The following is a 27,027-nucleotide window of genomic DNA, read 5'->3' as shown; positions in this document are numbered from 1 at the left end:
TGGGGGGGCTGCACGGTGGCACAGTTGGTAGCACTGTTGCCTTGCAGCAAGAAGGTCCTGGGTTTGATTTCTTTCTGCATGGAGTTTGCATGTTCACCCTGTGCATGCGTGGGTTCTCACAGGGTACTCCGGCTTCCTCCCACAGTCCAAAGACAAGCCTGTTAGGTTAATTGGTCAATCTAAATTGTCCTTAGGTGTGTGAATGAGGGTGTGCATGGTTGTATGTGTGTTGCCCTGCGATGGACTGGTGACCTGTCCAGGGTGTACCCCGCCTCTCGCCCATAGACTGCCGGAGATGGGCACCAGCTCCCCCGTGACCCACTATGGATTAAGCGGTAGAAAATGACTGACTGACTGACTTTTTTGGGAGGAAGAAATATTAACGAAGTGGAATCTGATTTAGATTCTGTGTAGGGAGCAAAAGATTGGGGTGATGGGACGGAGGGCTTCCAACCGTAGACTGGGGGCTCATCACTGCAGGTAATAGGTCAAAATATCAGTGGAAACAAGCAAAAAGCGGATCATTATAAGAAGGGTTTGATTGATGCATTCTAGATTTTTTTCTATTAATAACTAATTGATTTTTTTATGTATCATTTATATTAAAATGTAAACCTATTCTTGTTTTATATTGTAAAAGAGGTCTCAGTATCTTAATAGTATTAGGAATACTATTGTAGTAGTAGCAGCAGTAGTAATAACGTACTAACATCTTAAATTGCCAGTACCAGCTTTGCCAGCTTTTTGCATGTTTCCATTAGTATTTTTATGATTTATTTTGGATGATGAGCTTCAAGGGATTGAGTTTGCAATACCTTGTTTCCATTACCCTAATCAGTAGCTCCCTTTAAAGATTCTCTATCAGATTCAAGTCAGGAAACTTACTGGGTCACTTCCAGTCAGAGGAAACATAGTGGCAACATTAAAAGAAACATTAAGTCTAAATCTGCAAGAGGTATAACTGACTAACTCTGGCCTTAACTACACTGTATAAATAAATTTTGATATTATTTAGGTTTAAATGATATTTCCTTTTTGCTTTTTTCATTTACTGATTTACTGTCTGTTGTAAAACTGAAGAGCCTTATCATGCTAATGCCTTACAGTATTACAACAGGCCATGCTTCACACAGATTTACCTAGAACCCTGGAGCAGAACTGTCGTGCACAACTTTTGTTTCCACAAAAATGCCTCTCACAATATGGCGTACAATCCGGATGCTCATACTGGATCTATTCTTCTATGACAACAGATTGAGACTTTAAGCATAATTTCCATCAAATTACTAGTCCAGGGTCTGTATTTGTCTTAGGTTGTTACAGTGCAAAGCCAGGAAATGCAGACAAAAGACTAGTTCTGAGGGGCACTCAGTACCCTTCTAAGAAAAGCAGGCTTTGAATCTGTGCCTATCACAAAGCCAGAGCATTTTGATGTCTGGAGAAAATGGATTACTGAAAGGCCCAAGGATATTCTTAGAAATTGTCACACTTTTCTCCAGGCTTTTATCATCAACAGCTACCACATACCAGTATGAAAACATTCTACAATGTCCAGGACAATGACAGTCATTTTGATTACTCACTAATCATATAAAGGCCTTGTTACAGTTTCCAAAGTCCATCTTGCCTTTTTTTCCTACATCAAAGTTTGGTTTAATGCAGCAAAGCCTTAACAAAATCCACTCTAGAGTTTAAAGTTGCCATCTTCTTCAAAGCTAACACAAAAACCTTGCTTTCATCATGCGATGAGAGTAACGTTCTTTTCTCTATCATGCTACAAAAAAACTCCCATCACCATCCAATGAGCGCGGCACAAAAAAACTGGATTCTGAATATTGGTTGTAATCTCCATGTGGTCACCACACCTGCATGAAATATTGTAGTTTTCATGTGATACAGGTGTAAATATGACTGCAAAAAGGCCTCACTTCTTTTTTTCTTTGTCTTTGACTTTTATCCGTTGCACATATTCTTCGTTTGCGTCGTTTATCTTTCAGGTCTTCAAAAAAACTTGGTGGGATACAAAGCCCTTTGGACAAGGCGGTCCAACAAGCTCCTCATGACGGTCGCTAGGACAACAGTATGGCCGACACGAGCACCGTTGCCACGGTGAGGAGAAGGCGATCGCGTGACGGGCTGCTGCCGCTCACGCTCTTCTCCAGCTTGGGAACTTCAGGGTTAAATTCATCTGGAGAAAAGAAACAGAAAGAAAATAAGCAATCGTGAAGAAAAAAAAAGACAAAACATTACTATTTTATTAATTTATTTAAAAGTGCTGAGTGGTGCATGCAAATTGGGCTTTAATATAAGCAGGGATAGAGGCATGAAGCAATTATCAACAAGTTACCGTCAGCTACATATGGCCTTTCCTGTGGGAGAGAAAATTTAAACAACAAAGTCGTTTCTGATGTTTTTTATTTGTGCTACTTTTTTCAGGCTAATGATATTTTTGTCCTCAAGGGATTTCAATCAAACCAAATTACTATGGCCTTAGCATTGATTTGATGCAACAGAACATTAGCTCAAGGGGAAAGACGGAGAAAAAGCTCGGGGAACGCATTTAGGAATTTTCAATAAAAGTGGATTACAAGCTCATCACGTTCATTCCCTAACTAATGCTTCCCATTATCTCTACAATATCAGGCAAACAAACAAGATAGAGCCGATTAACTCATTCCAGGTTGTTAGATAAACCTGAGAAAACTGCTGCTTAATGATTGAAAAATTACATATGGTACAAAAACAAACACAGATCACCTTTTATCCAGGATAAAATCATGCTAACATTTAGTCTACACTGTTGTAAAAAGGTATTTGCCCCATTATAGATTACTAGTGTTTTTGCTTTTTGTCACATTTTAAAGTTTCAGATAAGAATAAATTTAATCTTAGACAAAGATAATTAAGGAAATACAAAAGGCATTTTCCAAATTAGGGATTTATTTTAAAGAGGAAAAAAGCTAAACCTATCTAAACCAAGTGGCTTAGTCAAAGTCTAGACTTCAATTTGATTGAGTAGCTGTGGCATGACCTTAAACAGGCAGCTCATTCGTTAAAATCCTCCAATGAGGCTGCAGGGAAACAATTCTGCAAAAAAAGAGTGGGCCAACATTACATTGATAAAAAGGACTCATTGCCTTTTATCACAAATGCTTGATGGTAGTTGTTGTCACCAGGGATGGCACAACCAGTTGTTAGGTTTACTGGGAAATCGCTTATTTACATGGTGCCCGGTTGGATTGGATAGCTTTTTTCCCTTGATAAATGAAACCATCACTGGGTTTTGTTAAAATATTTTTAAAAAATCAAAGAAGGGGGAAATACTTGCTTTAAAAAACAGAAATATACTTGTAGATGATTATTTTAAATGAATGCACATTGAAAGAACCTTAAATTGTTAGGTTTATCAGCAGCTGTATTTATACAAAATATGAAGTTTGGATGTATAGAGAACAAATTGTATTATTGCTTGGTCTGAAGTTATCTTTTACATTTATCACTCTGCCTTCAAACACAAAGATTGTGTTCTTAATCTTCTCTCAACTTTGGGATGGGTTATACCTCACAAATGCATTTGCTGAAGAATGGTCAAAGTTTGCATGAACACACTATTAAACCTAGTGGAAAACCTTCGCAGAAGGGCCAAATATGTTATCGCTGCCTATGGTCAGCCAACATCAAATTAAACCCCACAAATTAAGAACAGGAAGGCACTTAAGTGTCAGTGAAAGCACACTTGCAATTACTTTTAGCAATATAGTGTATAACGTTGCAAGTTATCAGCATATATATGATAAGAGATGTAGTAGATTGTCATCAGTCAGTCATTTTCTACTGCTTATTCCATAGTGGGTCACAGGGGAGCTGGTGCATATCTCTAGCAGTCTATGGGCAGGAGGTGGGGTACACCCTGGACAGATCGCCAGTCCATCGCAAGGCAGCACACAAACAACCATGCACACACTCATTCATACACCTAACAGGCATGTCTTTGGACTGTGGGAGGAAGCTGGAGTACCTGGTGAGAACCCACACATGCACGGGGAGAACATGCAAACTCCATGCAGAAAGATCCCAGGCCGGGAATCGAACCCAGGACCTTCTTGCTACAAGGCAACAGCTGCGCCACTGTGCAGCCCAGTAGTAGATCGTAATACTCCATAATCTGAGCTAAGAGGAACATCTATATTATGAATAAAAATGGTGCAAAATTTACAACCTTGAGGAACCCCACTTTATGTACTCAGATTTCTAATTGTTGAACAAACATGAGACAAAATCTGACCCAATCTAGTGCACTACCAATTCATGCTAATGTAAAAAGATCTCGGTCAAAAGATAAACCAGAATCGGACAGAAAATACAGAAACCATGAAATGTGCATACAGAGGAATGTTAGCAACTGATGTAGGGGCTGGGATTTCCAGATTTGAAAGGAACGCCAACAGGAAAAACTAAACAGAACCAACTAGAAGATCAGAATAAGGTATCAAACCAAGTTATGGGTTCCTCATTATAACTCAAAAAAACTATGTAAAAACCTGAAATACAGAAACTCCAACACAGGTATCCATAGATCTAAAAACCAAATAATTGAACAGCATCCAAACATTGTCAGATCAACGTTTTACATGCACCCTGTGATTATTATACCTGTCAAAGATAAATCTTTTGTGTTCACAGATTATAACATATCCTTGTACAGACAGACAAATATCTTACATTATAATCCCATCATCACCTTCAATATAATCCCACTGGGTTGTGGAAAATTACAAGTACTGTACATGAGGTAAGATTATTCTATGACTGTTTATATATATCTTATGTAAGTAAAGGTTTTAAACTGTAAAAAAAAAAAAAACATACACAGTGTTCCAGTTTTTATTCCTGGAAATGTACAAAGATAAAAATGCTGATTGGATGAACTCAAAATAAAACAAATCTAACATTTGTTGATTTAAACCAGATAAAATACGGTTCATTTTGTCATCGTGATGTCATAGAAGTTCTAGCAAACAAACAGTTTTTCACGTTAAGTGTTTGAATCGGACCAAAGTGCAGAAAAGAGCTTGGCAGCCGCATGATGAGTTAATCTTGAGGTTTTATTCCAAAACCGTCAAAAGCGTCACAAAAATCACTGCAGGTACATAACCGAGTTCAGAGCCAAAAACCTACATGAGTACTCAGTTCTCCAACGTAGCAAAACTGAACATCAACAAGGGTAGTGACGAGGAACAGTGATAGAGAAACCAGCGGGGAACAAAGAACACAGACCAACTAATATACAGGGAGAAAACAAAGGCAGGTAATCACAGAAACTAAGAACAGGTGTGACAAGCTGGCAGGGAGGCAGAGGTGACAGGTGGAACTAATAAACAATAAAGGAAAACATAAACCTAAACACAGTTAACACAAAAACACAAACCAAGTCCCAGGATGTCAGATCATGACACCAGTGCAATAAAAAATTTACTTATTTTGGGGGGTGGCAGCATTATGGTGTGGTAATGCTTTAGTTCAGAGACAGGGAAGCTGGTGGGAGTTTAAAGGTGGATGGAAGGAGCTAAATAAAGGTTAAGAAAATCTAAAGGGCTGTAAGAAACTTCAGACTGAGGTGGATGTTCATCTTTCAGCAGGAGAACGACCCAAAACATACAACCAGATCTAAAATAGGGTTAACATGAAAGCATATTTATGTGTTTTTCTAAATATGTTCATAAAGCAACTCTTTGGTTCCTTACATGTGTACTAACTCTTACAGATTTGTTTACAGGCACCAGTAAGTTGAACAAACCACAGAGAAAACACCTTCTAAAATCCTTGCCTTTCAAGAAATCTTGCAATTGAAGACTAATGTGGGCGATGTGAAAAGCCTCGGGCTGCTGCAAGTTATCAAAGGTCTTCAGTATGACACCTGTCTCCACGGTCCAAATTTAGGATCCAGAAATCAATTTCCGGGTGCATTCCTGCCTGTATGAGCCCTAACAGACCAACAGGAGGCACGCAGAACAGCTTCTGTGTCCACAGAAAAACACCCAAGGCGTTTCCAGTGAAATGAGAAACATCAGCTCTGGACTGTCAATAGGGGGGGAAAGGTTGTCTGGGCAGATAATTCTTCCTGCCAACGAAGCTGCAGTGATGGTAGATGAACAGTGAACCATAAACAGAATAAACACACATCTACATCTAGAAAGGAATAACATACACAATAAATATGAGTTTACTACTGTCAGTTATTCAAAGCCTATTTATTCTTAAAAAATAAGCCCACATTTTCAATAATTTCAGCCAACAGCTTTTGTCTCTTTTTAGGATGACATTGACGAAGCTGTTTATTTTAAACAGAATTTCAGAATGACTGAGCACTCGGTCAGAGCATTGCTCAGACAGCAGTCTATTTATTTTATTGTTATTGCAACCTGTGACACTTGGTTTATCTTGCTCAGAAACCACATGTCTATTGTTTGGATGTTACAAAAGCAGAAACTGAGCACCACAGCTTCATGTCTTCTGGTCACAGAGTTCACACAGTTTACACATGTAGACTGTTTCTGGAATCATTACATTCTGACTCATTTTCTGACATTCAGCACATTAGAAGACTAACAGTGCTATAGGGTTCTCAAAATAATTGATATTTTGATATAATTGATACTAAAAAAAATATTACTTAAAGATACCCATTTGTGCCATAATCAATATAAACTGACCCACTCACATTTGCCAAGGTTGTGGCACTTCTTCGTGCAGCAGCTGCAATATCGGAGACAGCCAGCCCACTCATCTGACCAAAACAATGAGCTGCTGAAAGTTTTAAATTCTGCTAACATGGCAAGTACAGCCAAAGAACAGACATATAGTCTCTTTAGACAGCAAGACAAACACAAAAGGGTTGTTCGGTGGAACTTTCCCTACAAGGCAGACGGACAGTAAAATGCTAAATAATACCATATGCTGGCTGCGCTAATGACATTGATGTCTGAGAGCAACTAAAAAATCGGTGAAGCTCAGTGAAGTAGTAAACCTCCCAGACAACAAAAGGCGAATGCTATCTATTTAAATATGAGCCTCATGGACGCAGACAGCCAAATGATGGTGCTCCGCCGCTCTGAGCTTCCTCGTTTAGATACGAAGCTCACAATTAAAGCAGAACAAAGTAAAAAGCCATAGCAACCTACCCTGCTGCTTTAGTTGATCACATTGTAGAAAGCATTCTACAAAATTACCAGAAAGAGAGAATTTGTACAGGGCTGCTGCTGAATACATTTGCATGGACCAGATCTTTGTTTACATTGTAAAAAATAGGTTTTGCATGTGCCAGATCTATATTTGTTTTGAAGCACAATTTATTTTAGTTTAGATAGATTTTCTTATTTGTCCCTCAGTAGTAAGATTTATTTGGATCAACATCAAATTGACAGGCAAATGGAAGCGCACAGTGGCACACTAAAGATAAGCAATTATGTTAAAATAAAACAACTGCATGACTGAATAAAAAGGTACATACTGCCACAAAGGATTTTAACACTTATACTAATTGTTAATTGATACCTAAATTATACAGTACGTTTGGACACACCTTCTCATTGAAAGAGTTTTCTTTATTTTCATGACTATGAATATTGTAGCTTCACACTGAAGGCATCAAAACTATGAATTAACACATGTGGAATTATATACTGAACAAAAAAGTGTGAAACAACTGAAAATATGTCTTATATTCTAGGTTCTTCAAAGTAGCCACCTTTTGCTTTGATTACTGCTCCACACACTCTTGGTATTCTGTTGATGAGCTTCAAGAGGTCGTCACCTGAAATGGTTTTCCAACAGTCTTGAAGGAGTTCCCAGAGATGCTTAGCACTTGTTGGCCCTTTTGCCTTCACTCTGCGGTCCAGCTCACCCCAAACCATCTCGATTGGGTTCAGGTCCGGTGACTGTGGAGGCCAGGTCATCTGGCGCAGCACCCCATCACTCTCCTTCTTGGTCAAATAGCCCTTACACAGCCTGGAGGTGTGTTTGGGGTCATTGTCCTGTTTAAAAATAAATGATGGTCCAACTAAAGACAAACCGGATGGAATAGCTTGCCGCTGCAAGATGCTGTGGTAGCCATGCTGGTTCAGTATGCGTTCAATTTTGAATAAATCCCCAACAGTGTCACCAGCAAAGCACCCCCACACCATCACACCTCCTTCTCCATGCTTCATGGTGGGAACCAGGCATGTAGAGTCCATCCGTTCACCTCTTCTGTGCCGCACAAAGACACGGTGGTTGGAACCAAAGATCTCAAACTTGGACTCATCAGACCAAAGCACAGATTTCCACTGGTCTAATGTCCATTCCTTGTGTTCTTTAGCCCAAACAAGTCTCTTCTGCTTGTTGCCTGTCCTCAGCTGTGGTTTCCTAGCAGCTATTTTACCATGAGGGCCTGATTCACACAGTCTCCTCTTAACAGTTGTTCTAGAGATGTGTCTGCTGCTAGAACTCTGTGTGGCATTGACCTGTTCTCTAATCTGAGCTGCTGTTAACCTGCGATTTCTGAGGCTGGTGACTCGGATGAACTTATCGTCCGCAGCAGAGGTGACTCTTGGTCTTCCTTTCCTGGGGCGGTCCCCATGTGAGCCAGTTTCTATGTAGCGCTTGATGGTTTTTGCGACTGCACTTGGGGACACTTTCAACGTTTTCCCAGTTGTTCGGACTGACTGACTTTCATTTCTTAAAGTAATGATGGCCACTCGTTTTTCTTTACTTAGCTGCTTTTTTGTTGCCATAATACAAATTCTAACAGTCTATTCAGTAGGACTATCAGCTGTGTACTGTATCCACCTCCTGCACAACACAACTGATGGTCCCAACCCCATTTATAAGTAATGAAATACCACTTATTAAACTTGACAGGACACACCTGTGAAGTGAAAACCATTTCAGGTGACTACCTCTTGAAACTCATCAACAGAATGTCAAGAGTGTGCGGAGCAGTAATCAAAGTAAAAGGTGGCTACTTTGAAGAACCTAGAATATAAGACATATTTTCAGTTGTTTCACACTTTTTTGTTCAGTATATAATTCCACATGTGTTAATTCATAGTTTTGATGCCGAGATCTGAATTGTCCCCTACTTACCGGTTCTTCCTTAAAAAGGCACTTAAAATATTGTCATATTGTAATTAATCATATTTTTTGCTCTCAACTAGAAAGAACCCTGTGCCTTCAAAAACAAAGTGGTTTTACAATGGTTGGTTTGAAGGCCTCCTTCCCTTGATACGTTAGACCATAATTTAAAAACAGTATTTTGTATTTACTAAGGTTTGCTTTCTCTGGTATCAAAGTTTGTTTGAGAATAATTTAAATGTGACAAAGATAGGAGATATATGTAAGAACAACACTTTAGATGATTAACTCAACAATAAAGAATTACTACTGCTGCAGTGATTTCTTTTCTTACACCGCTGCTGTTCATAGCCAAAAGAATAGAAGTGCAGAGTTTTTACTCTGCACCAATTATTTCAAAGTTCATCAATCATGTCTGTGTGTTGTGTTGTGCAGTGGACCCGGCAACATTAATTGCAGAGATGTGGAAATTCTTTTTTAATAGGGCAAGAACAGCAAGTGAATTAGACAAGATGACAGGATGCAAACAAACAGTGGCCTCGTTCATGAAAGTGATTTGTAAGCGCTGCTCTCATGCAGACTGCAAATGTTACCAGTTTCTCGACAAACAACTGAGTAAGTGTGATGAATGCTTACACCGGACAGCCTGAGTAGTATTTAATTGTTCCCCCTTACTTTTCTCTTCCAGGTCAGATGAGCTGACTGTGAAAGTTCTTTAAAGAGGCTGTGTTTTCATGGTTTTCTTTGTTTTTCCACTTCCTCACATGCATTTTACAGGGTTTTCTGCATGTAAAAAATTGCAAAGGTGCAAAACTAAAACGTCACAACTGGGGACATATTGCCAGTGATAAAAATGCTCTTTTAATCACCATATACTCCGCTATGTACTGAGTTTGTTCTTATGAAGTGATGCTTGAAACTCCATTTGTTAGTTTTCACTTGTTATACAGTGTAGTCTACTAGAAATATGCCTCATAATATAAGTAGTACACAGAGATGAACCCCAGTGGCGCTACTAAGGGGGAACTGAGGGGGGTTACAACCTCTATATAGCTATACAGTTGTAGCCCCCCCAGTGCCCAAGCTTGAACAGACAGTCTTAAGTAGGTGTTATGCATAAATATTTAAGTGAGATTTGACACACATGGGATGTGCCCATGTATACCAAATATAAGGCCTAGGGGATGAGAGACCTAGGCCAAGACTGAACCAATGACAGACTATTACTACAATAATAATATTAATGACACAGTTAGTGCTCCAAACATTTAAAGAAAATCTGCCTACCGCAGCTCATTAGTAAGGTAACCTATAAAACTGCTCAAGACTAACTAGTTGCACTGGTGCCCTGCCACAACATTTAGGTGAATCCAAACCTGTATCTGAGCATACCCTCAACTACATACTATATGTCCAATAAATGTGACAAGTGGGTAACAAGTTCAACAGTCCAACAAGACAACTTTGGAAAGTTAATTGATAACTGACTGAGCATTAGCTGCAGGCAGAGTGAGTGGAGGCGAAAGGTAGAGGTGGAGGTCTTTACCAACCTGCACTTTACAATTCTACTAGCAATTGTTTTGCTTGAGACATTTAATATTTTTATAAATAATGTTTACAATTTATCATTTTAAAATATCGAGGGTTGTGATATAGTCACAGCAACATGTTCTTTAGATTTGTTTCATAAAATCTAATGTCAGTATTATGAGGATACATTATGTTAATCTTTTTCAGCTAAAAACAGCAAAATCTTTTATTTTGCTTGACTTGCAAAACAATAACAGCTGCCTCTCCCTATCCTATTCCTCTTCAACCTGAATATGATAAAGTAGATCAGTGAACAGATGAACATTTTAAACAACTATTGTTGTTATTTGAGGCATTTGTCAAATTCCTGGCATCACCTCATATGGACTTTGCTTAGACTGAATTGGTGAGCCAGGGTTCAAAACGGGCTTCTGTATGGGACCAGTTTGGGTTGACTAAATTCAACCCATTACATTAAAACGATGTTGGGTCACAATGGCTACTGAGGAAATCATTTCAAACTGAGCAATACATCTAGGACTCAAATGGGTCCTTCTTTCTATCCAGAGGTGGCCTGTATGAAACCTCTATAGAAAATTTACATAAGTCCATAATGGGATCCATTGTGTATGGAGGACCAATCCTGCCATAACTAAGAATAAATTCAGGAATCAAAAAATACATAGCTTAATAAACAAATTACTAGCCCAATAAATAGTTTAGCAAATAAATTAATGTGCCATTACATTAGGGCGCAAACATTATTTAGAACAGCTAAAGATTGTAACTAAACATCTGATATTTTGATCAGATGTTGACAACACCTTTTCTTGTCTTTAATGGTACATTATTTCATTTATTGGGCCAGTAATTGCTTTAATTAGCTATTTATTTATTTCTGAAATAATTACTGAATTATGGCAGGATTGGTCCTCTATAATTGTCTGGCCTTTTTTTTTCACCACATTTCCTTCCATTATATAAATACTATCTGGGAACCTGACATTTTTTTGGAGCTGTTTCACACAAAAGATTAAATAGGAGTACAGCAGCAATATATAGTCTATGAAAATGTTCTTTTGACATATTAGACATTTTCAAGTACTTATTGTTTAAAAGCTTATTAGGATTGCAAAATGGTAAGGATTATAATCATGATATAAACAATCTCCTTATATTTACTAATATTCAGGTTGTAGTACTTTACAAACCATTCAAAGAACAAAACAATCAGACTATAGCTGTAACAGTGCAGTGTTATCCTTAAAACACTGAGTTAAATAAAGAAAATGTGACGCAGAAGGTTAGATAATGATTTAGGAAGAAAAAAAGATGGCAGAAGGGCAAACATATGTGATGGAGAAACGTTGATGCTGAGCCAGTCTGTGGGCTGGTCTGGTCCTGAGTCAGAGAGTGGGAGTCCAGTGGTGAGTGGAGCCACTGGGGGGTTGTTGTAAAGCGCGTTCTTGTTTATGCGAGTCTGTGCATGTGCATCAATCCGCGCATCCTCCTCCAAATGTATTCAGCAGAATGCACCACAGCGCTGCAGGCTATGATTTTTTATGATTTCCTGTCAGTGAGTGTGTGGTTTTTTGTATTAAATTCTACGTAAGCTGGAGCAAGAGTTACTGCTGAGCAAATCGCCCACCACTGAGTTTTTCCTTTTACTTTACATGTTTTTTCTGCCCCTCTTCCGTTTTATTTTTTCTTCCTCATCTGTCCTTTTTACTTTACTGCTGCATTTCTCTCTGCCATCTTTTATCTCACTGACTTCCTCTTTGTCTCTCCTATATACCTTTTCTGTCCGGCCTTCTCCCTTCTACTGTGAATGCTCATGTTGCTTAAGGCTCAAGCATTTTTTGGGTTTTCTCCATTAGTTGTGATTTCCATCTCAGATAGGTCACAATCTCTTAGCCCTTGTCACAGTCTGCCGACATTGCCCAGAAATAAGCAGGCTAAATGATTCCCAGCAAAAGGCTTTTGTTTGAGATGGGGATGGGAAAAGACAAAGGAAAATAGAGGGCTTACGTAACCACTCCACTGAGCAATTGACTCTTTCTCTGACATTTGCTCTCCTTAGGTAAACACAAACACAAACCTTTAGTTTCTTCTAAGACCTCAATTTGCTCTGTGGATTTCTGTATATATGAGGAAAGAATAGCTGAAAGAGTTTTCTGGAATAAAAACAGTTGCTCCCACTGCTTTTGGAACTGAAGTTTTCGAGTATTGAAATTATTCCAACTCATTTCATGCTTATTTTTAGGGCATTTGCATCACTGTACAAACCCAGAAACTTTCCTCCATGGTGTCCCTAAGTAAGTGTTCTGTATGCAGCTCATTAGGATCGCTCTCATGAAAGATAACGTGAGGTCATGAAACCGTGTGTAGCCCTATGACTGAATTGATGTGGCTCATGGAGGAAATAATTAATCTTATAATGACAATGACAAATGAACAGTGTAACAAGGTCAGCAATGAGGCTAATTCTGTTTCAGAGGTTTGGCTCAGTCCACCCCCATCATTTATTGTAATTATCATGTTAACATTACTAATATAAATGATCGCTGCCTATCATGCCATGAATTAAGACTTACTGTATCCTGCTTTGCGACTTTGATTTGATAAATGTCTGTCTACCCAACAAAGGTTACGCAAAAACTGAATCTGGGTTTATTTGTCTTATTTTTTGGTTTATAATTTTAACCATAACATTCATCTAAAGTTTCCACCTCTCAGAAATCTACCTGATTCAAGGGGATCTGAGGATGCTCCAAGGCCAAAAGGGATTTATAGTCAATCCAGTGAGATCTGGCTCTTGTCTTGTCTCTCTACCCAGCAGGACGTACCCAGAAAACCTCCAAAATGTGCCGTCCAGGAGGGATCCTGATCATATTCCCGAAGCACTTCAGCTGACTCCTTTCGATGCAGGAGCAGCAGGTGTGGTTCAATCTCTCTCTGGATGATGGAGACCTCACTCTATCTCTAATACCGAGTCCTGACACACCTAGGAAAAGGGCTCATTTTGGCTGCTTGTATCCAGGATGTAGCTCTTTTGGTGATGATACACGTCACATGAACAAAGGTGAGGGTCGCTGCCGACCGTAAATCAGAAGTTTTGCTTTTTGGCTCACTTCTTTTTCTTGCACCAAAGCAGCGGCCACAGCACTGCAGATAAGCCACCGATCCATTTATCCACCTTGTGCTTCATCCCAGCATCACTCATGAACAAGACACCAAAATACATAAAGTTCTGAGCTTCCACGACTATTTTGGTCAAAACTGAAACAAAAATGTATTAAAATTAGTTTGGAAAATCAACAAATTGTTGCACTCGGAGAAGTCTGAATTATTTTGGACATGAACTTTTGACTTAAAGCTTCTTGCTGACTGTTTCCCTAAAATAAGTGACAAGTATTTATTCAAATGTTAAACAGAATTAGAAATTTAATAATAAGTCAACTAATAACTAATAAGAGATAAGATCCAGTCATTTTAAACAAGCATGTTATATCACACTTTAGTGATGCCACTGAAAGATCCTTTACATGTTAAGGCTGCACAATATGCAGTCGTTTATTGCTGCAACGATATCGATTCTGATTAACACATTTTTTTTCCACTAAACTCTTTCTCACAACATCTGCACCACTCTGCCTGAGGTTTTTGAACTCGGTCGCTAAGATGTATATCAGCTGGGGGCAAAAAAGATGGTGAAACACTGTCTAGGAGGTCAAATGTGTTATAGGGGGCACCTCAAATATAATAGACAACAACAAACTGCCACAAAGCAGTGTTTTGTGATTGAGTTATTGCACACAGAGAGCCAATTCTTGCATAAATACTGCCATAATCTTTACTCAAGCAGAATAAATGACTCGAGGGTTGACTTGTCTTGTTATTCCTTGTTTTTACATTTCGTCTCAACCCTCAGTGGTCAAAAAAATGCATTGAAAGATTTTTCATAATTCTCAGTCTGTGTTTTAAAGAATCTCTGTTCAATCCAGAATGATGCAGTTAAGGTCTCCCTGAGCCTGAGTGTTTTACATTTTAAGCAAGAGATTATACAGAGCAGATTCTGTAAACTGTAAAATAGCCGTTTAATGAAGTGCCAAATCCCAAGACTGGGAATGAGACACCAAAGTCATGAATCAGATACCCCACTTCAGGCATCAATAGCCATCCATTGGACACACACTGTAGTTTCTTAAAGTGCTTCAAATGTCCACAACACATGTTGCTCATGTCCATATATGTCATGGGTAAATGGGTGCCACATTCATGACTCACTAGACCTTAACAACATAAAACACATTTAGTACTCAGGTGTCCCCTGGCAGAATGGCACCCTGGGTAGAGAGCCGATCACCCCATGTCAAAAACCTCTACAGCTGCTAATTAAAATATGTACAAATCAAAAGACCAGAATAACCTGGGGTTGTTCAAGCATATTTAAAAAACTCCATTTGAAACACCAAATTAGAAAACAAGAAAATCCACTCACGTTAGGAGACTGCTTTATGTGAACCACAACTGAGTAAATAAAAAGGCAAAATTTCTCCACTGCTTGTTTCCACTGACCAGTGGTCACTCACCAATATTGTGTATTTTGATGTTCGGCCTGACTGTGTAGTCGGGAGAAGTTTGACTGGAGTCATCATCCCCCTGGGAGGCTGAGAAACACAGCAGAGACAGACAGATGGAGAGAAAAGGGAAGATAAAAACAGAGAGGAGAAAACAATTATGGGAAGAGACACAGACACTCACACAGAGAGAGAGAAAACTCAGATTTTCAGCATGATTAATCTGTGTACATTAATAGGTCAGCTTGGTGGAGTTAAAATGGATTGGAGAAACCGTTAAGAAATTGTGGACTGTAAATCCAGACTGCGCCTGGAGGATTTAAAAAATCTATTTAGGGACTGCAGGACAGAAATTATTACTTTGACTGTTTGTCTAGACTTGGAATTAAAGTCAGTTTGCTCTTTGAATAGATGGCATGTGGGTTTATGGAAGTGTGCAAGCATGGATTAAGGTTGGGCAGTAATGCAGCTATACCGTACGCCAGTATATTCAAAAACAGGAGCGGTATTGCTTTAAATACCATCAACTAGACTCTGTACTGCGACGTCTATTGTTCTAACTGTGAAAGCTAGAACCGAAAAAAAATGTAGGAAGTTTCTCACAATAAAAAAGTATGAATGAGGTACACAAATAAAAACTGAGCAGAAGCAGCGCTGATTGGAGATGGTGGACAGCCTTTAATCCACAGAGATGATGGAAACGTACTATTCACTTGCATTTGTTGTGTTTGAGCTACAATCAGACATTTGGATAACATGAATCCTTGCAACTCGGCTCACACCTGACAGAGCCGATGTTGGCTGGGCTGTTTCTCACCAAAAAACCTCTGGAGGTGAAATGTTAATTATGTAAAGTTATAAACGCTTTTCCTCAAGCAGTAATTAAAATAATTTAACTCTGTTTAATATAGCTGTGTCGCATGTTAAAGCTAAGAAAGTAATGTAAACAATTAATAATTACATACTCTTTTCAATCTAGGGTTTTCTGCATCAAGATGCAATAAAAGAGATATAGTATTTAATGATTCTAAAATCATTTAAACATTATCAGAACTGTATAAAATAGTACTTCATAAAATGCAAATGAGTGTACTAGGTGCTTTCCAAGGATTTAAGAAGAAAAGTTGCAACAAAGTGCATCCAAGCAAATCTACTTAAATAACTGATCATCAGCAAATGTGACCATCTCTATAAAAGCATGAATTTTTGCAGCCTCTGGCCTGGAGTTAAATGTTCATGTCAGTAAAATCAAGAAAAAGAAAGAGCCTAATTTCTCCAAAAAGAATACAGGAGCATGACTTTGGTTTGTGAATCTGGAGGAACTTCAACAATTTTTGTTGGTTAAATGAAATCAAGATAGAAATGGTTGTTATAATGCACAGTATCATATTTCAGAAAAATAAACACAGCATATCAGCACATTCACCACATACCAACTGTCAAGCACGGTAGTGGAGGGGGATGGGGGATGATATGGGCATCTTTGGCAACCCGGTGTTGCAATGTGTCAACCATAAATTATCCTGTATACCTATGTGAAAGGTGACTCGGTGGTCAAAAACACAGCAGAAAAGCTACGACAGACCCTCCAAACACTGGACGTCAGTGGACATAATTTTTATGGCTATCTCAGGTTGGACAGTCCTTTGTTAAGACCATTATGACTTTTAATAACAGCACAAAATGCAAAACCCCAGTTACCCTTAAATAAATAAAAAAAGTATAAACGGACCCTTAAATATGGAAGTAAAATGTCTGATTAAGATTATGTTTTTAAACTTTGGTAATGTTTTTAACGCCTACTTCAGTAGTAAAACTCAAAAATGCCACTGATGAAGGGCATGTTTTCAAGTCAAACCCTATTAAATGTTCACTATCCCACGGTGAACCAGCTGGGCATGGATTATGTAACCAGAACATTTTCAACTTCATTGTTTGAACACACAAAAAGACAGTTTCAGTAGCAGAAAAAAGACTTATGAAGCAGTAATTTAGCAAACATAAACATTTAAGATGTAACTAACAGTTATTTAAGACCTGTTTTGGTTGTGACTTGGTTCCTGTTGATGATGCACAGACAGGAACATTGTTTTGCGGTAGCTACTTCATGAATATTCAACCCTCTGACTTATCTTGAGGCCTGTTCTGTCAGGGTTAAAGAGGGCAACAAAGAGAACGAAGGGGTGCTGAAGTCAAGAACGCTTTTGATGGCAAGCTGTAAAACTGACTGAGTGCAATGAACCCTTCAGTGCATGCACACACATCAGACAAATTGATGGCGGAAATGTGCAGACAGACATGAAATGCCCTCAAACGCTTTAAACCAACACACACAACAATACAGATGCAAATGAAGGTACATCAACAGATTGACAGCGACACTGGGGTGTGTTAAGGTGATCTGTACATGGGGAATGACACTGGCCTGAGAGTCTGATCTATTAGTGCTGACAAGGTTAGAGGAGAGGGGGGAGGCTTTCTGTACCATGCTGCCTGATCAAAGGCCTGCAGGGGAGAGTGCAGACTACCAGGGTAAAAATAACACACACACTATACGGAGCAGGAGGCAAGAAAGAGAAGAAAGACGGAGAGCTAGGCGGAGGGGGTGGTCAAGAAGAAAGTCGAGGAAGGGGAGTGACAGAAGGAGGGGAGGGCAAAGAGATCTGAATCTTACAGCTGAATTTATTTTTTTTCCTCTCTACATCTTTTGTACATCTTCATGAGAGCATGTCTGTCACAGAATGAGATAGAGCATTACTGTAATAGCAGAGACAGATAACATAAGGTTGTCATTCTCAAAGCACTGCTTTGAGGGAGAAAACTGCATCATCTAAACCTCATCAAGGCAGCACAAGGCCAAAAAAGTCTTCCGTACTTTCTTTCTGAGACACAATGCTGAGATCCTCTTTATTTCTTCGTGTGTGTGCAACTTTTGGCCTCTTTGTTTCTCTGTGTTTGTGGGACATAAAAATACATGAGCAAACTGGAGAGTGGAAGCAGAGTAGTCTCACCAGTGGAGCAGCAGACGAAGACCCTCAGTCTCAGGCAGCTGTGGCCATGGTGGTGGATGGGTGTGGCTAAAACAAAGGACAAACATATATAACATGTCAACCTTGTGCCCTCTGGAGGCCACATCACACTAACAAACATTGGTGTGTTTTTTGGGGGATTTTTGGTGATAGACCAACACAAAGGAGCGCATAGTTGTGAAGTGGAAGGAAAAGGATTCATGGCTTCAAAAGATTTTAGAAATTAAGATGTGAAAAGTCTGTCATGTGTTTTTATTTCACCCCCTTTATTCTGATACCTTGAATAAAATCCACTGCAGAAGTAATCCTAACTAGTACATAGAGTCCATCTGTGCTTAACATTGTTTCAAACATCTTTTTGAAAGAAGAACCTTAAAACTCTGGCTGTATATTTAGTCTACAAACTGATGTGAAGGTGGTCTCATCTGACCAGAGCACCTTCTGTCACGTTTGCTGCTCTCTTACATGATTTGTTGCAAACTTTAAAGGACATGCCTTAAAAAAAATATGCTCCTAACAGTGCCTGGTCCAAAGCCTGGCATGCAGGGATCCTGCTTGAACCTGCTCTACTCAGAATGATACATGGACTAAACTTTTCACTTTTCCAGCAATATAGACCAATCAAAGCTCTTTTACACAAGAGCCACATTCACCCAGTCGCTCGCTCAAAGCTCACACATTTATACTGTAATCACAAATCAACAGGCAACTCAGGGTAATGTGCCTTGCCCAACTGCACATCGACATGTGGTGGGGAAAGCTGCAATTAACCACACAACCTTCCGTTTGCTGTTCCCACTGAGCCACACCCACCCCAGAGGTCTTGATGCTTCCGATTCAGCTACCAATATCTGTCCAGGAATCTTTAGTATCTTAGTGCTAACAAGCCTCTAAGTCCTTCACAAACGGCTATAATTATACTCGTATTAAATTACAAACAGGCCGACACTATTTACTGTTTTATGTGTTTTCTTGAAGGCAACTGCTTGTACTGTACTTTTATTTAGCTGTATTAGCGTAAAAGGGGCTGAATACAAATAAACAACACACTTTTCAGGTTGTAATTTCTAAAGCCATTTTAAAACCATGCATTCATAATTATGTATGGTTGGTCTAGAACTTAAAATCCTAATAACATACATATAAGCTTGTGCTTCCAATAACACAAAATCTGATAAAGTTTAAGAGGTGTGATCACTTTTGCAAGGCTCGTTCTACAAACTGCACCACCAGGAAACTGAATGTCCTCAGCTTAACTTCAACAAGCTATTATCTAAACCCACACGCCGTCAATGCATGTGGGTGAAGAGACACTCGCATCACAATATTGGATGTTCTGCATCCTCAGGCGTTTTCAATCCATCACAGAGAGCTAGTGACTCACAGATGTAGTAGTACTCCTGGCCCACGGTGAACTCGTAGCCCAGCGAGAAGGCGCTGTACCGCTGGAACTTCTCAGAAAACTTGATGGGCGTGTGAGGCACGTGGGGCCGGTTGCACTCCCAGCGCTTAACGCCCATCTGGGGGTTGCAGGTGTAGTAGCCTCGATAGTTGACCATGTAGAGGATGTACTGCTCGGCCACCACGCGCTCCAGAGTCCCACGCTGGCTGGTGTTGTAGTGTGGGCAGTAGATGTCTAGGTAGTCGTTGACGCTGACTTGTACAGTGTACCCCTCTCTCCGAAGCCTGACAATAAAAAAAAAATAACAGACAGGGATTAGGATAAGAAACTGCAAGTAATAAAATACATCAAGCGTTACTGTGGAACATTTGGCTGGCACAAAATATCCTATACTAATGTAATTAAATCAATGTAAAGTATTTACAAGTATTTGAAAATTTACATTTTTACTATGCATAGATTTGTTTATTCAATAAAGGTGCAGAGTCACATTTAAGTAAGTACAAATTTAACCCCTAGTGTACAAAACAAAACACATTACAGATTTTATAATATCACGAATTAAACAAAATGATCTAAAAATAGAATAATGTGTGAAAAACTAATTAGATTACATGTATAAGGTGAATCATACACTTATTGCTACATAGGTGACTTTCTTTTGTCTTACTTCCCAATGAAAAAAATACCAAATAAATAAATACTGTAATTATGCAAAGGAAAACTAAACATAAAAAATCACTATATACAACAATAATATCCATTTTTTATAAGTTTATTTAGCATTAAAACAGGAATATAATTCTAATATAAGCATCTATAAATGACTGGGGCTATAAACATGTCACAACTGCAGCTTGGACATCTCTCCACATGTCAGAACACACGTTTTATTACTCATTGCATCCTTTCGAGGGTCGAGGGTCATGCTGGGAATGATATTCTGCCCTCCTGGGTGTTAACCTCAGCCCAAAGCATGCCTGGTTCACTGAGGTAGAAGGAGATCCTGTCAGGAGCGATGTATGTTCTGGCTTTAGGGGAACCATTGTGCACGCTGTACCCATCACAGAGCGAGCTCCTCAGGGGGGCAGTTACGAACGGATGAGCCTGCTGTTAGCAGGTAGGCAGAGCCTCTTGGTGGTCAAGTAGATGTGATGGTAAAATAACACCCTCAGCTGACTTTAACTCCCTCACTGAACAGCTGCGAGGTTGCTGTGGCTGCTGTTACCGACACTGTGTGTAATACTGGGTACACCTATTATGTAAATTACACAGTCTGTAATTAGACAAAGTAGAAATCATTACAAAGGCTTCTGCAGGTGTGCTGATTAGATGGGAATTGCCCTCGGCTACAGTGAAGTGTAACCTGCTTTAACTAGCTGTAATGACTACTTTGCACAATTAGGTGGCGATATTGTGCTGAACATGAGCTCCAACTTCTCCATGCTTCCCTATGGAAAAATATTTATCTCTTGGTTGTTTTCTCTTGCATATACATCAACTCTTCTATTCCTATAGAAACACTTACACAGTCATAACTATCCATCATTGTTTATTATTATGCATCTGCTGCCAGACTCATTACTCGTTTAGGCTTTCATAGTTTTGATTGTTCAATTGAAAAATGATGTCAGGGAATGCCATAAACCACTCCTTTTCTCTCCTTTATATCTTACTATCTAACATCCTTTATGTCTCACTATCTAACATCCTACAATTGCACCTTTTGTTTGTAGATTTTCATTCTTTTATTCATTTATCCAAATGCTGAGGCAGATGTTTATCTACTTTTTAATGACTCTTCTTCTCTTATGACCATCAATCATATCTGTGCTTTGTGTCTCCATTGCTGCAGATGACAGGCTTTTGTCTCGCAGCCTAGCAGGAAGAGACGGCACAGCCATGCAGGGACTATATTTAGTGAGGGTGGGCGGAAGGGATGTTGTGGAGGAGGAGGGTGGGGACGAGTGGTGAGGTGTGGTGTATGAAAAGTTAGAGGTAGTCCAGTGTTGTGTAAAAAGTAAGAGAGAGTCCTTATCGTAGAGGATGGCAGTGTTTGACTAGAGCTGAAACTACCCAAGGAGAATGTGCTTGACCTTTTCTGTGATACGTATGGATAAAGGTGCTGGTTAGGTATTAAAAGGCAGTCCACCTTGAGCCTTAACTAGTAGAGACACCAGAAAAAATGCTAAATGTACAGCAGATACTACAGAAGTGGCTTATTTGCACATTTTAATTCGATTAAAACTACTTTGGGTTATATTAATGTTCATAAATCAATCAGTCTCATTAATTATTAAAAGCACGTGGAATAGGGGATACTTTTCTTTTTGATGCAGCTCTGTACGTTACTCTAATAGAAAGTATTCAAAGATTTCTGCATATTTTTCAGGGTTCTAAATGTATGTTTTACCAACACATAAATTGACCATATAGTTACAAATGTAAAAGAGCTGAGAACCAATAAATCCAACATAACAACATAAAAAAGGTATCTTTCCTTTTCCATTTAGAACTGTTTTCCCATCCAGAGGTGGCGCTACAACACAACCATGGAAGAACTACCATACCTTTAATTGAAACCTATAAATTTATAAAATACTTGGACAATTGAAACATTTAGTTAGTCAATGAACTTGAAAGAGAACACAAAAACCAAATAATAAACACAAGGAAAAAAAGGGAAAAAAGACTGTTTGTCATTTCTTACACAGCTGACTGACAGCTTGAAGCAACATATGGGGGAGGGGCAACAATATATGCCTAATACAACTGTATAAAACTCCTTATTGTCTTTGGCATCCAAATAAAAAGAAAGATAAACGAACAACATGGTGGAACTGCTCTTTCAAGGTGAACCTAAAACCAGCCCATACCTGCTCGCTGCTTTAGTTATTACTTCCAACTCATCTATCCAAACCTCCACTGCAGGTGGGTCATTTGTTTCAAACATAATCTTTACCAGAGCGAAATTGGGGAACAAAGAAAGAGGAGGTAAGTCAAAAGAGAGTAGAAAAAAAAGAGCAAAGGAAAAAGGATGGAGTGAAATGATGTAGTTAGGGTGTGTGGGTGAGAGGACGAGATGAGGAGTCCCCCCCCCCAACTGTTTGCCGTAAGCCATCCACTTAGTGGCACAACACAAAAAGGTTACCGGGCAGAGAGCAATGGAGAGGAGATGGGAGAAGAGAAGCACAGAGAAGGAGGGTTGAGGCAGATTTAATAAGTTAAGATAGGATGAGGAAGAGGGAACAGTGAGGGGAATGACAATGACAACAAAGAGTCAAGAAAAAGAAAGAAAGGTCCAAAAGGAGACATCATACTCTCCAGGATTGAACATACATATGGTAAAAATGCCTTAAAAGACTGATAGCTCTTTCTACCATCTCTTCCTGCAGCTTCTTCCCTTTCCTCCTCTGTCTCTGCTCTGCATTGTCTCTGCGGTGATTCTGCTGTCTCATCATCATTTCCCTACGAGTGGGAGTGCACAGCTAGTTAGTAAAGGCTGCACAAGCTGGTGAAGACTACCAGGGGAGGCAGATTGCAGGGGGTGGAGTAACATAGCAGTGGAAGAGGTGGAGTAAGTGAAAAGAACAAGATAATGAGACAAAGATAGCACCACCACACCCTACACATCTGCACAGAAGGGAGTCTTTGGAGAATACTGACAGTAATAAAAAACATTGATGAGGATGGGATACAGTAGGAGACACTCACTTTGCAAACAGAATATTTGGAATAACCGCATTAAACAAAAAAATCCCTGTAATGAAAAATAAACTAATTATTCTGAAGATGAAACAAGGTTTAAACAGGATTAATCATTACAGTAATAAATGTCAGGTTTAACCCTCCCCAATCCCTTAATTTGTGCTCCACCTGTGTCATTTGGACACACAGAGAAACCCTTTTAAAGACCACCATAGAAATATTGAATCAATATATTTTGCCCACCATTTTTCACATGGATGCCATTAGTAAGTAGTACTAGAAGTGTCAAAAATTGGCAACAACATTGATCCTGATTTTTATGTGCAAAATAAATACACCTGTGCTTCTGGACACAAACAAGGCAACAGAAATAATATGCATCAGTATTTTTTGTTTCAATTTCGCAACAAAGACATTATTAAATAGAACCTGTCCGACAATATAAAGTAGGTGAACAGATCTCAAATAGTAACACATCATAAACCAATCTAAAGAAATTTCACAACAGATGAGTTATATAGTCAGACATCTATCAGTCTGGAAAGGGTTACAGAGCCATTTCTAAGGCTTCAGGACTCTAACAAACCAACCAAGAGTCATTATATACAAATGAATAAAACAGGGGTGAACCTTCCTACCAACCAAAGTCACTCCAAGAGCATATCAACAATTCATCATTGACATATTAAAAGAAACCAGAAAATCTAAAGCTCTGCTGACCTCAGTAGCCTCAGTTAAGGCAAGAGTTCATAATTTAACAAACGGAAACTCTCCCATGAATGCAAAAACGGCATCCATGGAAGAGTTGCAGGGCAAAACCCACTGCTGACCAAAACACAGTGATGATCTTAAATGATCCTCAAGACTTTAGAGAAAATACTCTGTGGACTGATGAGACAATTGCAGAACTTGTTGGAAGATACGTGTCCTGTTATATCTGGTGTAAAACTGACAGCATTTCAGAAAACACAGATGGCAATGTTATGGTCTGGGCCTTTTCTGTTGCAGTGTCACAACCTGGAAGACTTGCTGTAATTTATATAATCATGAATTCTGCTCTCTACCAGAAAATCCATCAACTTCCATCCATCAGTTTGTGACCTTAAAGCTCATCGGGTAGCGCAGCAGGACAGTGATCCAAAGCAAATCAGCATGTCCATCTCTAAATGGCTCAAAACAAATAACACAACGTCCGGACTTACATTTGATTAAGATGGTGTGGTATGACTTTAAGTAGGCCATTAATGCTAAAAAAAAAAACCAAAAAAAACTCCAATTTGACTGAAGTATAAAACAATTCTGCAAAGAACAGTGGGCCTAAATTCTTCAGTGTTGCAAGACTCACTGCCAGTTATCACAAAATTTTAATGGGAGCTGTTCTGGAAATGCTTTATTTGCATCCACATCTTCAAAGTAAATATTAAAATGATTCCTAAAAAAAAAATAATGTTACACAATTAGGGCTTTATTTATTGCGTAAGTAATCTGCATCTAATTAGAATCAGAATCATCTTTATTGGCCAAGACTGTGTGCACAAACAAGAAAGTTGACTTCAGTTTCAAGTGCTCACAGTCTACAGACATTATGTATAAGTATATAAACTTTAGAGGAAATAAAATAGGATAATAGGAACAGTATATATGTTACAGTATGTGTATGTAAAGCCAATGTTTCAATTGTCAGTTGATTTGTGTTGATCCATTTTCCTTTTACTTGACATAATAAATTAAGTTTCCCTTTAAGAAAGATAAATGTAAAAATCTTACAAGTATGTTTTTGCAGCATCCCTACAATATGCAGTGTTGCAGGATCTTCTCTCAGTAACGATGAGGTCAGCTGGACACCATCAACGATGACCTTAAAAAGCTCTCCCCGGGGTAATCAACATCAGCCTCGTCGGGAGGATAAACCACCACTCTACAAACCGCCGCAGCTCAAATGCCGTTCACCAGTGCTCTGTTTACCACCTCTAAGACTCACAGACTACAATCAAGTATCACAGCTGTTTTTCTCTTTAACTCATTACTCGAGCAAATGCATCCAAAAAGACAAAGACATCACCTGAACATACACACACAAACACTCTTTCTCCTGTGAGTCATCCTTGATTGAGTTAATGCTGCAAATAACGGGCCAGTTTACGGCACTTCGATCCAAAATGAAGGATTGAGGTAAAAACGAGTGCTGAGCCAGTTTTGTGGGAACAGGCCGACGCTGCATCCCTCCTCTGCCACTATTAAACCACAGGGAGGCATTCATCGTTCTCTTTCATAACGTTGCGGCCACCCTGGCCTCACAAAAACCGATGAACCTTTTATTTTATTTATTTAAGGATTTAACCATAAATGTTTTCTCTGCATGCCTTCCGTCTCCTCCCAAACATTGTTTGAAAATATCTTCCTTATTTCTGCCCGGTTTTAACACGTTCAGGTGCAGTTTTATAGTTAGAACACTTAGGCAATAACATTACCAATAACTGCAACAAGGATCTGAGTGATAAAGCTGCACCGTTCATCTTTTTGACCCCACTTACTACGAGAGCGTATATTTTTGCTTAAGTAATTGTGAGTCAAGGACACCTTGACAGAGTTCTCCTTTTCAAACCAATTACTTTGATAGCAGTTTATTGATTTCTGTTAACTGGCTGCCCTCATTGCAGATACAGCAGGTTTTTTCTGCTTCTTGAGGCTTTGCATCAGAATCCAAATCTGGGGCAGAAGGTAAAGAATTGAGGAGAAGTATTCATTGTGCACATCATCTCCATAGTGAAACAAGGGGTGGTAGTAGCATGCTGTGGGGATGGTTTCTGCAGCAGGGATAGGGAAGTTGGTCGGCCATCGGTAAGATGGATGGAGCTAAATATGGGGCAATCCTTGAAGAAAACATGTTAGAGGCTTTATAGCCTTGAGACTGGAGCGGAGGTTCACCTTCCAGCAGGATTACAATCCTAAACATACAGCTAGAGCTACAGGTGGGTGGTTTAAAATAAAGCATCAAAATTTATTAGAATGACCCAGTCAAACTTTGACCTAAATTCACCTAGAATCTCAGGAAAATTGTGGCTAAAGGACCCTCTACGTGAGCTTGATTGTGCGAAGAAGAATGAGCAAGAAATGTCAGTCTCTAGATTTGCAAGGCTGGTAGAGACATGCAGGTTAAGTTGGTTTTAAAAAGTATTGACAGAGAGAGAATGAATACATACAAAAGCAGTATTCTTATCAGATTTCTTTTTTTTTTTTTTTAACCGTGCATCATTCTCCTTACACACTACAGAAAATAATTCCTCGGTGTTGGTCTATCAAATTAATTCCCAGTAAACCACATGGAAGTTTGTGCTTCTAATGTGACAGAAATGTGGAAGTGTGAAGTTTAAACAGTTTTCTAAGACACTGCAATAATCATGAATTTATTGTTTAATCACTGAGATTACAGATAAACTCCCAAAATTGCTGGCAGATATTCTTGGCTGAGCTCAGAAATGTTGAAATGCCAAAGCTTTTAGATAAAGACTCACTCTGGTAATTAATACATTTGTGTGATGTTCCCTGGTCATGACATTTGCTCTGCACGCCAACAAATATAAACTGAAACAGCTTCATAAAAAACAATAACCAGTCAGAGCTGCAGGCCCACCCTGACAATTGTAAGATGTTATCAGTCCAGTGC

At 39.1% G+C, this 27,027-nt stretch overlaps 1 protein-coding gene across 2 annotated transcripts in view; it reads right to left on the bottom strand.

The window, feature by feature from the left end:
* Nucleotides 1-240: 240 nt before the first annotated feature.
* efna3a (ephrin-A3a) overlaps nucleotides 241-27,027 on the bottom strand; it is a 118,318-nt gene continuing 91,531 nt past the window's right edge. Inside the window, exons 2-5 of one of the 2 annotated variants that reach the window (XM_047383042.1) lie at nucleotides 19,635-19,936; nucleotides 18,233-18,298; nucleotides 15,234-15,311; nucleotides 241-2,188 (exon numbers count right to left, since the gene is read on the bottom strand). In XM_047383042.1, coding sequence (XP_047238998.1) covers nucleotides 2,070-2,188; nucleotides 15,234-15,311; nucleotides 18,233-18,298; nucleotides 19,635-19,936 — 565 coding nt within the window. In that variant the 3' untranslated portion in view covers nucleotides 241-2,069. The remainder of the gene's footprint in view (nucleotides 2,189-15,233; nucleotides 15,312-18,232; nucleotides 18,299-19,634; nucleotides 19,937-27,027) is intronic. The other variant, XM_047383043.1, reaches the window with a different exon arrangement.

Source organism: Girardinichthys multiradiatus, chromosome 13 (genome assembly GCF_021462225.1).
Source record: "Girardinichthys multiradiatus isolate DD_20200921_A chromosome 13, DD_fGirMul_XY1, whole genome shotgun sequence".
In the NCBI taxonomy this organism is placed as follows: Eukaryota; Metazoa; Chordata; class Actinopteri; order Cyprinodontiformes; family Goodeidae; genus Girardinichthys; species Girardinichthys multiradiatus.
Note: the sequence above shows the minus strand (reverse complement) of the source record. Positions and strands in the feature narration are given on the sequence as shown.